Source organism: Schistocerca americana, chromosome 4 (genome assembly GCF_021461395.2).
Source record: "Schistocerca americana isolate TAMUIC-IGC-003095 chromosome 4, iqSchAmer2.1, whole genome shotgun sequence".
Taxonomy (NCBI): Eukaryota; Metazoa; Arthropoda; class Insecta; order Orthoptera; family Acrididae; genus Schistocerca; species Schistocerca americana.
The window spans coordinates 732,922,711-732,937,782 of NC_060122.1; the positions used below are offsets into that span (position 1 = coordinate 732,922,711).

At 39.1% G+C, this 15,072-nt stretch overlaps 1 protein-coding gene across 2 annotated transcripts in view; it reads right to left on the reverse strand.

The window, feature by feature from the left end:
• Nucleotides 1-15,072, reverse strand: part of LOC124612560 — a 75,389-nt gene that overhangs the window by 25,649 nt on the left and 34,668 nt on the right. For both annotated transcript variants that reach the window (XR_006979547.1, XM_047140835.1), the window contains exon 3: nt 11,428-11,604. Coding sequence is in view for 1 of the 2 variants with exons in the window: in XM_047140835.1 (XP_046996791.1) it covers nt 11,428-11,604 (177 nt within the window). In the remaining variant the exon portion in view is untranslated. The remainder of the gene's footprint in view (nt 1-11,427; nt 11,605-15,072) is intronic.

A 15,072-nucleotide genomic window follows, 5' to 3' on the forward strand; every position in this document is an offset into this window, starting at 1 on the left:
GCAGTGTGGTTTCAGTTGCCTGAGACTGCAGTCGTGCGTGTGAATTGCGTTTGCGTGAGCCTCTGTGTGTGTGTGTGTGTGTGTGTGTGTGTGTGTGTATGCGCGCGCGCGCGCACACACACACACACACACACACACACACACACACACACACACACACACACACACACACAAATGTTGACAGAGGGCATTGGCCGAAAAGTTTAAGTGTGACAATCTTTTTGTTGTGCCTATCTGTGACTCAGCATCTTCGCTAGATGGTGAGTAGCAACTTTCCTTCTCATAATATTGTTACATTCTATCCTGGATTTTCCATTGTTTGAAAAGATATCAAGCTGTTAGCGCAAACTTGAGGCAGTTTTTGCACAACAGTAATTCTGTGACAAACAGATTATTTCATTGCATAAATTTCTGAAACACCCAAATGAAACTTTGAATTCCACTGGTGAAATGTTACTGTTTTATTTTGCAGTCTTCAATCTGAGTTATTTCAGCTGTCACAGCATATCCACATTTTCTGTTTTGAAATACAAAATCAAGCAAGTCTTTTCCCACATCTGGATACCTGCATGTTTGCCCTTGAAATGAACTTCGACTTTTTGAATTATTTACACGTTTCTATTCACTTGCACACCTCAGTGAATATTTTCTTCATCAACATGAAACCTGCATCCAGCTTCACGCTTTCCATGTTCTTTCACATAGCTGATATCTTGATGAAATTTTGCTATGTAACTGGCAATCAAAGAGCCAAATGATTAACTTTTCTCTCACCCTCAACTTATACTGTCTCTCAAATTAATCATGTCACCAGACCTACCAACACGCAAAACCTGTCCTGCTGATGATGAGTCATCCTCTGTTATAAGGTAGGTGAAGGGAGGGAGATAGACAGGCCCTGAGAACCATAAGGGCCTAAAGCACACTGTTCTTGTTTTTGAGATTGTAGCATGTATGCATGCTCCTGACATTGGTGAATCTTAAGGTGAACAAACTTAGTCTATACTGCTGGTCCACATTGTATATATGAACATTCATGAAAAATCAGTCTCACAAATTTCTCTGATACTCATTTCCTCATGGGTCAAGGCACAAAGCATAATGTTGTTGGTCTGCACTGTTCAACTGTTACGGAGGATTGCCAACAAAATTAAGTGTCTGGATCATGTTAGTTGTAGCAGCACTTCATAATTGGAGGTATACTGTCAGTTTTATCTGAATATCAAGCCACGGAATGTGCTTGGTAAAAATTATAATGAGGACCATGAAGTGTTGGAATAGGTCATAACTGTGTGTCTGGTATGTTTAGTATCTGTTCTTTATGTTCTGATTCTAGTTTCTCATTAATTACAAACTTTACAACTGTCAAAACACACTACAGTCACTAGCCTTTATATGGAAATATTGTGAATTAAGAATAATAATAAATATAATCCTAAATATTAATTAATAATTTCATAACATGAAAGGGTACTTCATTTTTTCATAGCAAACAAAGGAAGTTGACACTTGGCTTTAAAAAAACGTATGAGAGGTGGTTTGCCTACAAACTTTATTTTCACAAACAGTTATTTTCCTCAAAAATTCATGTCTGTGCTTTGGGTCCTTATGGTTCAGTGCCTCAACTCTTTTCTATTTGAACTTACTATTTAAATCTGTCCTTTTAGTGATGACTCACCATTAGTTATGTGGGAGATGAAGAAGGGTGGGAGAAAGTACTATTTAATTGAACTTTTACGTAAATTCATTAGTGTGGCTTATATTCGAGATTTATTTTTTATTATAATCTCGTGTCAAAAATTTAGGTATGGCCTATATTCCCATGCAGCCTATATTCACGCAAATATGGTATGTGAAGAAGAAAACAACAGCGTCTGACTTTAGTGACTGTTTGCACTCTGTTTTCCTGAAGAGGTGTGATGGTGTCCATTAATTAAAATCCATTTGAAAGTAGCCTTCAACCAGTTATTCAACAATTTGTTTGTGTGGAAGGAAAATACTTTATGCAGAAAATTATGCTACTGGTTACATATATACAAATTACACTCATTCACACAAACCTATTTACATTTTGCAGTGTTTGGAAAATAGCAGGGACAGTATTTCATGGATATTCAAAAGTACAGGTACCATTCATATTCATATATCGGTCCTTTAATTTCAAATTTTGACACCATGCTTGCACATCTCTGGACTGCTGACAGAGATGCGCTATGTCACTGACCAGGGCAGTGAAGAAGTTGTGTGTTTTGTCTGCTGCCTGTTAGCAGCAGGCACTCACTACCTCCTATGTTTGCTTGCTCTTCTGGATGACCAAACGGCCATGCAATCCGTTTGGCACGACATGCGCGCAAATTGCCAGAAAAGGGGGAATGGGAAAGTGTGAGTATTATGTAACCACCTCCTCATACGACGCGGCTCTCAACATATCTGTTGGTGTTCACAGCTCTTACAGTATCCAATAGTTGTCTACCCAGAATTCCTGTAAAATGACGTTTTCTGCCAAAAAACTAATACATTTAGAAACATACTTTTTAGTTACCTCTCCTTGAAATACGATATGATACTTGTCTCTAATAAACATGGCAACCTAGCCACGGTTCATATATAACAATGAAGACTACAAAATGTGTACGTGGAACCACTCAACTCAAGAGAATGAGTTAACACTCATATTGCCGGCAGGGCTACAGAGTCCTTTCATTCAATCAAAAAAACTGACTGAACGAAAAAGCAATCAACTAACCAATTGTTTGTTAAAACCAGTTGGTTGTCCCATCACAACTATCACAACTCACAGTTTTACTTCAACCAATACCTCTCTCCTACTTTCTGAACAGGACTGAGTCCCTGCCTGACACACAGTTTCAATCTGCCACAAAGATTCAAATGCACACACTGCTGCAGAGTGAAAACTGATATAGATACACACGCTTTCATAAATTTAGAAGCTGCATTTGGGGAAGGAAAGAAGATTATAGCAGCATGTCCAATCCTCAATGGTCTTTAATGAGACTGGACAAGAATAGGAAATTGGCAAGTGCTTCTTCTCTGCTTGCATCCTAACATTTGCCTTAAAAATCTGTCTGGCCAACCAAGTATTTCTTTCCTACAACGTCATCCAATTTGTTCTGCAACTGAATTATAAGAATTGAACACCTTTTCTGTTTCTGTTGGCATGTACAATTTAATAATCACTGAAACTGGAAACCAAAGTAACAAATATGTGCAAACATTCCATTTACTGTGATTCATTAATTCCAAGACTAGCTTCTGAACTCCTGGGATGCTTCTCCAGCATGCACTTGACTCTCACCACCCAACGAATCATTATTTCTACCATTTTCTTCCCCTCAGTGCATCAATCCTGTTCCACACCTTCCTTACTTCCATCTCTATTTACGTTTTGCACTGTATTTCTTTTGCTCCCAACCAGTCTCTCTCAATAATATTTATCACTTTCAAATTATACTTCCCCCCATCACCTTTCTTCTTTCACTCCCTCGCACCTCTTATCTCTCATTTTTTCTCCTGCTTTACGTCCCTTAGGTTTCCTACATTTATTTGTCTTCCTTGACCAATTTATTAATAATATTCTAGATTTGAATGTCTGCTTCTGTAACTGAGGAGGGTTCAATTTCCAATACTGCCAGTGATTTTTCTTCTGTGATAGGACTGGAGCTTTTTTCCCTTTTGCAACCATATATTTACCTATTTTATTTCCTGATTCTGTTTCAGTATGGAACAGGTGCAAAAAAACATGTAAATATCATACAGCAATACAAACCAAGATAAACAGCATTAGCTTTCATTATGCTCATGTGTGTGTGGTTTTTAAGCAGACAGAAATGTTCAGTATCTGAAATGTTACACTAGTTAAAATAACTGGTGACAACTTCATCCAGATGGCTCTCCCTAAACTTCTTAAAACAATGGTACACAAATATTTTAGGTTCATGAAATATCACTGTTTAATTATCTTTGTCAAATTGTGCAAAATAGAATTACACTTCACTTTAGTTAGAAATAATTAAAAAAGATGCTAATTTTAAACACTGACACTGATGCCTGCTCAACCTAATGAAAAACTGTCTAGCAGATTTGTCCAATTTTGTTCTACCTATTCAACGTTATTATGGTTGCACCTTTACCTCATCCTAGTAATATTTTGAAGAATACAGTTTTACTCTGGTACAGTTGTTGTGGTGGTAGTGGTTTGATGAAGCTCTCCATGCTACTCTATACTGCACAAACCTCTTCATTTCTGGATATATACTGCACCCTACATCCATTTGAACCTGCTTATTGTATTCATGCCTACATCTTTCTCTACAGGTTACCCTCCACCGCTTCCCCTTCCATCACCAAAGTGACTGTCTCTTGATGCCTCTGAACATGACGTATCAACTGAGCCCTTCTTTTAGTCACGTTATGTCATAAATCCCCCCCATGAACCATGGACCTTGCTGTTGGTGGGGAGGCTTGCGTGCCTCAGCGATACAGATGGCCGTACCGTAGGTGCAACCACAACGGAGGGGTATCTGTTGAGAGGCCAGACAAACATGTGGTTCCTGAAGAGGGGCAGCAGCCTTTTCAGTAGTTGCAAGGGCAACAGTCTGGATGATTGACTGATTTGGCCTTGTAACAATAACCAAAACGGCCTTGCTGTGCTGGTACTGCGAACGGCTGAAAGTAAGGGGAAACTACGGCCGTAATTTTTCCCGAGGGCATGCAGCTTTACTGTATGATCAAATGATGATGGCGTCCTCTTGGGTAAAATATTCCGGAGGTAAAATAGTCCCCCATTCAGATCTCCGGGTGGGGACTACTCAAGAGGATGTCGTTATCAGGAGAAAGAAAACTGGCGTTCTACGGATCGGAGCGTGGAATGTCAGATCCCTTAATCGGGCAGGTAGGTTAGAAAATTTAAAAAGGGAAATGGATAGGTTAAAGTTAGATATAGTGGGAATTAGTGAAGTTCGGTGGCAGGAGGAACAAGACTTCTGGTCAGGTGACTACAGGGTTATAAACACAAAGTCAAATAGGGGTAATGCAGGAGTAGGTTTAATAATGAATAGGAAAATAGGAATGCGGGTAAGATACTACAAACAGCATAGTGAACACATTATTGTGGCCAAGATAGATACAAAGCCCACACCTACTACAGTAGTACAAGTTTATATGCCAACTAGCTCTGCAGATGACGAAGAAATTGAAGAAATGTATGATGAAATAAAAGAAATTATTCAGATAGTGAAGGGAGACGAAAATTTAATAGTCATGGGTGACTGGAATTCGAGAGTAGGAAAAGGGAGAGAAGGAAACATAGTGGGTGAATATGGACTGGGGGAGAGAAATGAAAGAGGAAGCCGCCTGGTTGAATTTTGCACAGAGCACAACTTAATCATAGCTAACACTTGGTTTAAGAATCATGATAGAAGGTTGTATACATGGAAGAACCCTGGAGATACTAAGAGGTATCAGATACATTATATAATGGTAAGACAGATATTTAGGAACCAGGTTTTAAATTGTAAGACATTTCCAGAGGCAGATGTGGACTCTGACCACAATGTATTGGTTATGGCCTGTAGATTAAAACTGAAGAAACTGCAAAAAGGTGGGAATTTAAGGAGATGGGACCTAGATAAACTGAAAGAACCAAAGGTTGTAGAGAGTTTCAGGGAGAGCATAAGGGAACAATTGACAGGAACGGGGGAAAGAAATACAATAGAAGAAGAATGGGTAGCTTTGAGGGATGAAATAGTGAAGGCAGCAGAGGATCAAGTAGGTAAAAAGACGAGGGCTAGTAGAAATCCTTGGGTAACAGAAGAAATATTGAATTTAATTGATGAAAGGAGAAAATATAAAAATTCAGTAAATGAAGCAGGCAAAAAGGAATACAAACGTCACAAAAACGAGATCGACAGGAAGTGCAAAATGGCTAAACAGGGATGGCTAGAGGACAAATGTAAGGATGTAGAGGCTTATCTCACTAGGGGTAAGATAGATACTGCCTACAGGAAAATTAAAGAGACCTTTGGAGATAAGAGAACCACTTGTATGAACATCAAGAGTTCAGATGGAAACCCAGTTCTAAGCAAAGAAGGGAAAGCAGAAAGGTGGAAGGAGTATATAGAGAGTCTATACAAGGGCGATGTACTTGAGGACAATATTATGGAAATGAAAGAGGATGTAGATGAAGATGAAATGGGAGATACGATACTGCGTGAAGAGTTTGACAGAGCACTGAAAGACCTGAGTCGAAACAAGGCCCCGGGAGTAGACGACATTCCATTAGAACTACTGACAGTCTTGGGAGAGCCAGTCCTGACAAAACTCTACCATCTGGTGAGCAAGATGTATGAAACAGGCAAAATACCCTTAGACTTCAAGAAGAATATAATAATACCAATCCCAAAGAAAGCAGGTGTGAAAATTACTGAACGATCAGTTTAATAAGCCACAGCTGCAAAATACTAACACGAATTCTTTACAGACGAATGGAAAAACTAGTAGAAGCCGACCTCGGGGAAGATCAGTTTGAATTCCGTAGAAATACTGGAACACGTGAGGCAATACTGACCTTACGACTTATCTTAGAAGAAAGATTAAGGAAAGGCAAACCTACGTTTCTAGCATTTGTAGACTTAGAGAAAGATTTTGACAATGTTGATTGGAATACTGTCTTTCAAATTCTAAAGGTGGCAGGGGTAAAATACAGGGAGCGAAAGGCTATTTACAATTTGTACAGAAACCAGATGGTAGTTATAAGAGTCGAGGGACATGAAAGGGAAGCAGTGATTGGGAAGGGAGTAAGACAGGGTAGTAGCCTCTCCCCAGTGTTATTCAATCTGTATATTGAGCAAGCAGTAAAGGAAACAAAAGAAAAATTCGGAGTAGGTATTAAAATTCATGGAGAAGAAATAAAAACTTTGAGGTTCGCCAATGACATTGTAATTCTGTCAGAGACAGCAAAGGACTTGGAAGAGCAGTTGAACGGAATGGACAGTGTCTTGAAGGGAGGATATAAGATGAACATCAACAAAAGCAAAACGAGGATAATGGAATGTAGTCGAATTAAGTCGGGTGATGTTGAGGGTATTAGATCAGGAAATGAGACACTTAAAATAGTAAAGGAGTTTTGCTATTTGGGGAGCAAAATAACTGATGATGGTCGAAGTAGAGAGGATATAAAATGTAGACTGGCAATGGCAAGGAAAGCGTTTCTGAAGAAGAGAAATTTGTTAACTTCGAGTATAGATTTAAGTGTCAGGAAGTCATTTCTGAAAGTATTTGTATGGAGTGTAGCCATGTATGGAAGTGAAACATGGACGGTAAATAGTTTGGACAAGAAGAGAATAGAAGCTTTTGAAATGTGGTGCTACAGAAGAATGCTGAAGATTAGATGGGTAGATCACATAACTAATGAGGAAGTATTGAATAGGATTGGGGAGAAGAGAAGCTTGTGGCACAACTTGACCAGTAGAAGGGATCGGTTGGTAGGACATGTTCTGAGGCATCAAGGGATCACCAATTTAGTATTGGAGGGCAGTGTGGAGGGTAAAAATCGTAGGGGGAGACCAAGAGATGAATACACTAAGCAGATTCAGAAGGATGTAGGTTGCAGTAGGTACTGGGAGATGAAGAAGCTTGCACAGGAGAGAGTAGCATGGAGAGCTGCATCAAACCAGTCTCAGGACTGAAGACCACAACAACAACAACAACAACATGTCATAAATTTCTCTTTTCCCCAATTCAGTTCAGTACTTCCTCAATTGTTATTAAATCTAACCATCTAATTAACAGCATTCTCATACAGCACTGCATTTCAATAGCTTCTATTCTCTTCTTGTCTGAACTGTTTACTGTCCATATTTCAGCTCTGTACATGTCTACACACCAAACAAATAATGTCAGGAAAGATGTTCTAATGCTATCCAGTGTTAACAAAAAATGGTTCAAATGGCTCTGAGCTCTATGGGACTTAACATCTGTGGTCATCAGTCCCCTAGAACTTAGAACTACTTTAACCTAACTAACCTAAGGACATCACACACATCCATGCCCGAGGCAGGATTCGAACCTGCGACCATAGCAGTCGCGCGGTTCTGAACTGAGCGGCTTAACCGCGAGACCACCGCGGCCGGCCCAGTGTTAACAAATTCCTCTTTTCCACAAACACTTTCACACTACTTTATAGCTTCTCTGCTTCATCCATCAGCACCAAAATCCATTGACTACTTTTAAGCCTCATTTCCTAATCCATTTCCCAAAGCATAGCATGATTTAATCTGACTATATTCTATTGATATCATTTTGCTTTTGTTGATGATCATCTAATAAGCTCCTTTCAAGGCACTCATCTTTGTGTGTTTCCCACGCTGGTCGCATCGTAAAATCATGGCTCAATCGTTGAAAACCTAGGTGGTTATGATTCCAAGCTCGGATGCAAAAAGGCCTAGGTTTTATTCCGCTATATTCAAAAGTTTTGTAGATGCGCTTCTCAAACCATTCTTGGAGATTAAACCTTTCAAAGTTAGCACAATGGTGATGTAAAAAAAAAAAAAAAAAAAAAAAAAAAAAAAAAAAAAAAAATAATCAGCACTCCAAATTTAAGTTACACTTTCTTTTAACTGCTTTTATTGCAATATCACATATCACAAAAACATCACTTCACAATACAAAACATACTTGAAAACATCTTCCTCACATTTTATAAGCCAACTACAAAATGCATCTTTCCAACATGACGTCCAAGACTTGACTTTCTCAAGGTTTGACTCTCTAACAACTCAACAACTAACTAACTATCGCTTACGCGGCCAAAAATCAGAGTTACAAGTACGTCAAAGATCATAGTGACAAAAGAAAGAATACACATAAGAATAATATCATTGCAATATAAACATATCGATGTATCACAAATGAAATCAAATCTGAATGTTGTCTCAGAAATATGTCAACTACTTTACAGAAACACAGTAGAATATTACTAGTATCGAGAGGTTCAGGTGAGGTGCCGTAATGGTTACGTAATTCAAGTACCATTACAACTTGCACTTGAAATGCAGCGAACAGTTGAAACTAGCCAACAGTGTGAAATTAAACACTTCGTTTCAAACAAATTGACTGCCTCAGCGCAAAAGATTAATAAAAGCCAAATCTCTTTAGCAAACCGACAAAAATAACTTCATTGTCCTGCAAGGCGATTAATGCTTGACTGTCAGAAAGGTGGAAATAAAACCTGAAAGTAACAACATATTTTAGCCATCTGTAATTATGCGAATGTATTTTAATTCATCTGGTAGCTCCTGGCCACAGAAATCCGTTTTGTTTTCATTTAATGTGAGAGCAATAAACGAAGAGGAAACAGCAAAATCACTGGAGACTACCCACCTCCCCACTACAACTCAGACTGCTCTGTGCATCAGGTCCGGATCTACGATATTTCCGAACCGGAGCACCCAGCCACACATCTGTAGCCAGAAGCGGGAGAAGGTACTACTCATACGTGACTCAACTGCGCATGCGCAAGAGCCCGTCCGCAAGTGCTCAAATGAATCTAATGTAAACAGCTGTCACGTCATGCTCATCAGAGGCAATTTGTTGTTAGGAAGCACTGCATATTCTTCCTAAAGCCTTTGACACATTTTGGTTGGTAGACGCTTGTATGAGCACTGTGTTTTGTTGTTGTATATGGCGCATTTCCTTTGCGACTTAAGTTTTATTTTCATTTTTTTTTCTCTCGTTCATGTTTTGTTGCTGCAGTATTATTCTGCAGAAGCGGGATACAGTAATATCCTTTGTTAGAATATTGGTTCTTACCAGTCAAAATCACAAAAATTTAACTGGTAACTAAAACAATGAAAATTCCTGAGTTTTTCACGGTTTTCTCCAGGACGAAAAACTCCTGGGTTTTTCCCGGATCGTATACACCCTGTCTTTGCTATCTCTGACAGAATTACAATGTCACACATAAACCACACAGTTTTTATTTCTCTCCCTGAATTTTCATTTCATTTCCAAATTTCTTTGTGCTTTCCTTCACAGCTTTCTCAGCGTACAGACTAAATAACATCAAAGATGGGCTACAACCCTATCTCACTTCTCCACTTCTGCTTGCCTTTCGTGTACTTCAACTTGTATAATTGTAGTCTGATAACTGTAAAAAACTTTTCAGCCACTGTATTTTATACCTGCTACCTACAAAACTTCAAAGTGCGTAGTCCAGTCAATACTGTCGAAAGGTTACTTTAAATCTAAAATTATATAAATGTCGGTTTGCCTTTCCTCAAACTATCTCTTATGACAAGTTGCAGTGTCAGTAATGCGTTCAGTGTTTCGAAACAATCCCCAGAGCCAAAATGATCGTTCCAGAGGTTGACTTCTACAAATTTTTCCATTCTACTGCAAAAAAATGTGTAAGTGTTTTACAACTATGCCTTATTAAACTGCTATGGCTTTCTATCAATGCGTACAGGTAAGTTTTCCATGAATACTCAGAACTTTTTAAGTCATCTGAACGAATAGGACTACCCATACTTGGAAATATATATATATAAAAACAAAGATGATGTGACTTACCAAACGAAAGCGCTGGCACGTCGATAGACACACAAACAAACACAAACATACACACAAAATTCAAGCTTTCGCAACAAACTGTTGCCTCATCAGGAAAGAGGGAAGGAGAGGGAAAGACGAAAGGATGTGGGTTTTAAGGGAGAGGGTAAGGAGTCATTCCAATCCTGGGAGCGGAAAGACTTACCTTAGGGGAAAAAAAGGACGGGTATACACTCGCACACACACACATATCCATCCACACATATACAGGTGTCCACACATATACTGGTGTCTGTATATGTGTGGATGGATATATGTGTGTGTGTGTGTGTGTGTGCGCGCGAGTGTATACCCGTCCTTTTTTCCCCCTAAGGTAAGTCTTTCCGGTCTCAGGATTGGAATGACTCCTTACCCTCCCCCTTAAAACCCACATCCTTTCGTCTTTCCCTCTTTCCTGATGAGGCAACAGTTTGTTGCGAAAGCTTGAATTTTGTGTGTATGTTTGTGTTTGTTTGTGTGTCTATAGACGTGCCAGCGCTTTCGTTTGGTAAGTCACATCATCTTTGTTTTTAAATATATATATATATGTGTGTGTGTGTTAAATAAGGAAGTCAACACAACTGCACGGAGACTAACAATAACACGCCTCTTAATTAAAACGTAAAGGAACGTTTGTATAAACTCTGATACTATGTCAGAGAAATTGATCCTGGGTCTGAAAAGGATAAATTGAAAAGAAATACTCCTCTGAGAGTCTTATGTCACTAGGCACACAAATATGACTAGTTTTACAGATATTTAAAAAATGTTACCCATTATGTTCAAATCCTGTGTATATTGTATTGCCTATGAAGTACTTACTTCGGTACTAGCTGCCTGTAGCGATCATAGCCTATTGTATTCTTCCCATAATCAATTTGTTTCTGCCTCCTAGCTAGAATTTCAGGGTCATTTTCGTACTCAACTGGCTTCTTCTCTTTACGAGGTGTCGTAGCATTGCTGCTGCGACCACTGCTACTACTGCTTGCAGATGGATCCCTGGAAATGAGGAAAGATTGATATTATTACAGTACATCATGCAACAAACTGCATCAGCTGTTAAACAGAAATCCTGGATCAATACACATGAAGGGTATAGGGGAAAAGCAATCAAAGTTTACTTTTGGTGAAATATGAGATCCTGGTAGCAATGGATTCCATGCTTGTAGCATTACATTCATGAAGCTTCATATGAGGAAAAAAACCACACATAGCCCTTAAGAAATTAGCATATAAAAAAAAAGCATTAAAAAAAACAGCATTAGAAAAAAAGTATCTAGGGGAAAAACAAGTACTCTGAGAAGTGGAAAAAGTCAGAGTCCACACGCATTTTAAATGAAACTAATTCTGTACTATTTCAGGAGAGTTTATTGTTTTAAATGTCAGTCAGCTCGGGTTTTTTTGAATTTGTTACATACCTATGCATTATTGTGGCTTATATTTTTACTGGTAGCAAACTGCATTATTGTTCAATGAAGTATTTGCCTGTGAAATGAGGAAGACCACGGGAACCAGAAAGACTAAAAGTTACTGAAATTGTAGTTTGTTGCAATGCCTCCATGAGCGTTCACAGGTTAAAAAACCAGAATATGTTAACACTCAAGAAATATCTTTCTACTAGTGGTTATGCTCATACTGACTGGTGAGGTACATTCTACTTGATCAATGAGAAACGACACCTGAGGCCGCTGAAAATTTAACGAACCACATCAGTTCGCTGCAAGGCTATCCTTCTCCCTACAGCCCTCATGATGCATCTAAAATTTATCTACCTGAAAAATTAAACATTATAATATTGCACCAAGAGACATTTCCAGTATTTTCTCATTTCTTAAGAATTTAATCAGAATACGTGACAATATTATGATAAGATTGCTACTCACCATCACTTCTGAATTAGACAACACACACACACACACACACACACACACACACACAGGCACACGACCACATCTCTGGCTATTGTCATTATTCCTGGATTTTTTGCTTTTTGATTTTGCCTTATCAGGATATATTTCAGACAAAATTTAATATTGCTTTTGGGTAACTCACGTCAGATACTTGCTCTGCTTGCAATGAATTCAAAGTAAAAAAGCAGTTTCTTCTTGCAAGGAAACTTAAATACACCGTGTGATCAAAAGTAGCTGGACACCCCCAGAAACAAATGTTTTTCATATTAGGTGCATTGTGCTGCCACCAACTGCTGGGTACTCCATATCAGCGACCTCAGTAGTCATTATACATAGTGAGAGAGCAGAATGGGGCACTCCGCAGAACTCACGGACTTCTAACATGGTCAGGTAATTGGGAGTCACTTGCGTCATACGCCTGTATGTGAGGTTCCCACACTACTAAACATCCTTAGGTCCAATGCTTCCAATGTGATAGTGAAGTGAAGTGAAAACGTGTAGGGACACGTACAGCACAAAACTGTACACACGTACAGCACAAAACTGTACAGGCGGACCTCGTCTGTTGACTGACATGAAACCGCCGACAGTTGAAGAGGGTCATAATGTGTAATACACAGACATCTATACAGACCATCAAACAGGAATTCCAAATTGCATCAGGATCCACTGCAAGTACTATGACAGTTAGGAGGGAGGTGAGAAAACTTGGATTTCATGGTCGATCGGCTGCTCATAAGCCACATGTCATGCTAGTAAATGCCAAACGATGCCTTGCTTCGTGTAAGGAGCATAAATATTGGACGACTGAACAGTGGAAAAACATTGTGTAGAGTGATGAATCATGATACACAATGCAGCTATCCCATGGAAGGGTGTGGGTATGGCGAATGCCCATGAACGTCATCTGCCAGAACGCGTAGAGCCAACAGTAAAACTCAGAGACGGTGGTGTTATGGTGTGGTCATGTTTTTCAAGCAGGGGGCTTGCACCCCTTGTTGTTTTGCATGGCACTATCACAGCACAGGCTTACATTGATGTTTTAAGCACCTTCTTGTTTCCCACTGTTCAAAAGCAGTTCAGGGATGGCAATTGCATCTTTCAACACGATCAAGCACCTGTTCATAATGCACAGCCTGTGGTGGAGTGGTTACACGACAATAACATCCCTGTAATGGACTGGCCTGCACAGAGTCCTGACCTGAGCCCTATAGAGCACCTTTGAGATGTTTTGGAACGCCGACTTCGTGCCAGGCCTCACCGAGCAACATCGATACCTCTCTTCAGCGCAGCACTCTGTGTAGAATAGGCTGCCATTCCCCAAGAAACCTTCCAGCACCTGACTGAACGTATGCCTGCAAGAGTGGAAGCGGTCTTCAAGGCTAAGGGTGGGCCAACACCATATTGAATTCCAGCATTACTGATGGAGGGCGCCATGAAGTCGTAAGTCATTTTCAGCCAGGTGTCCGGATACTTTTGATCACATAGTGTAGCAGTAGTGCAAAAGAAGTTAATGAAGAAACTAAGTGGCTGTAAGCTCTTGATTTATTACATAAGAAAAAGCTTTAAGTTTTTTACCAGGAAAACGTGAAGCCAAAATTAAATCTAGGCAAAATGATGAAAATGGGGAAATATGAATAGCTTTCATGAAAAATCTTCCGGTACCTAATATTACCTCTAATGATGTATACTGCAAGTGACAACTGTCTTTTTTTACACGTTTAATGTGCATGTTTTCACTTCCAGAGAAGTATACTTTTATGCCTATGATGAGACCATAGCCAAAAGCAGAGCTGACGAAGTGTTGTTTGACTTCTGCTTTTATATTCTGGGCTCTTCAGTTCAACATTTGCACTTCTTACCCTTGCCAGAATAAAAATTGTGGTTATTCACCTCATCCATGCTATGGTTCATAACTACAACAGATCTGAATCAAAGTACCTTTCCCACTGAAGGGCACAGTACATGGAATGGGTTTCATAAATCAGAAAGCTCACATTTAATCAACCAGCAACTGGAATGAGCAAATGAAAAGATGCTGCATAAAACCAAGCCCCTTCAATGTCATCGAATGTTTCCAAGACAGGTTCAAGTAAAGAATACAGAAAGAAATGTCCAATGAAGGTAAGATAAATATGAGAAACGGAAGTTGCCAGAACTTTTTCTAGAACCACAACAGTCACACCACTTACAATGGCTCCCAGGAGCCCTACGTTATTGGTGGTGTTTACATTTTTCTATGACAAATAGCTATGTATAATGTAATACATTCCATAAAGTAAATAGACTGTGGTTGTTTTGTTTACAAACGTGTGCCTTGACTTTTCACTGTTAATTAACAGGACCCAATAACACATGACACTGCTAGAAAATATTAAAAAGTTGACCTTGATTCTTTACCCCTTGCACCTTTCACATTTAAGGGAAATATCCAAGCCTTGTTGAAATGCAAAACCTATTCAGAAGAATAATCTGTATTATGTCCTGAAACTGTATTATTTCTAGGGATTGTATTTGATTATTCGATGTTGAATAAATAATATTATTATTATTATTA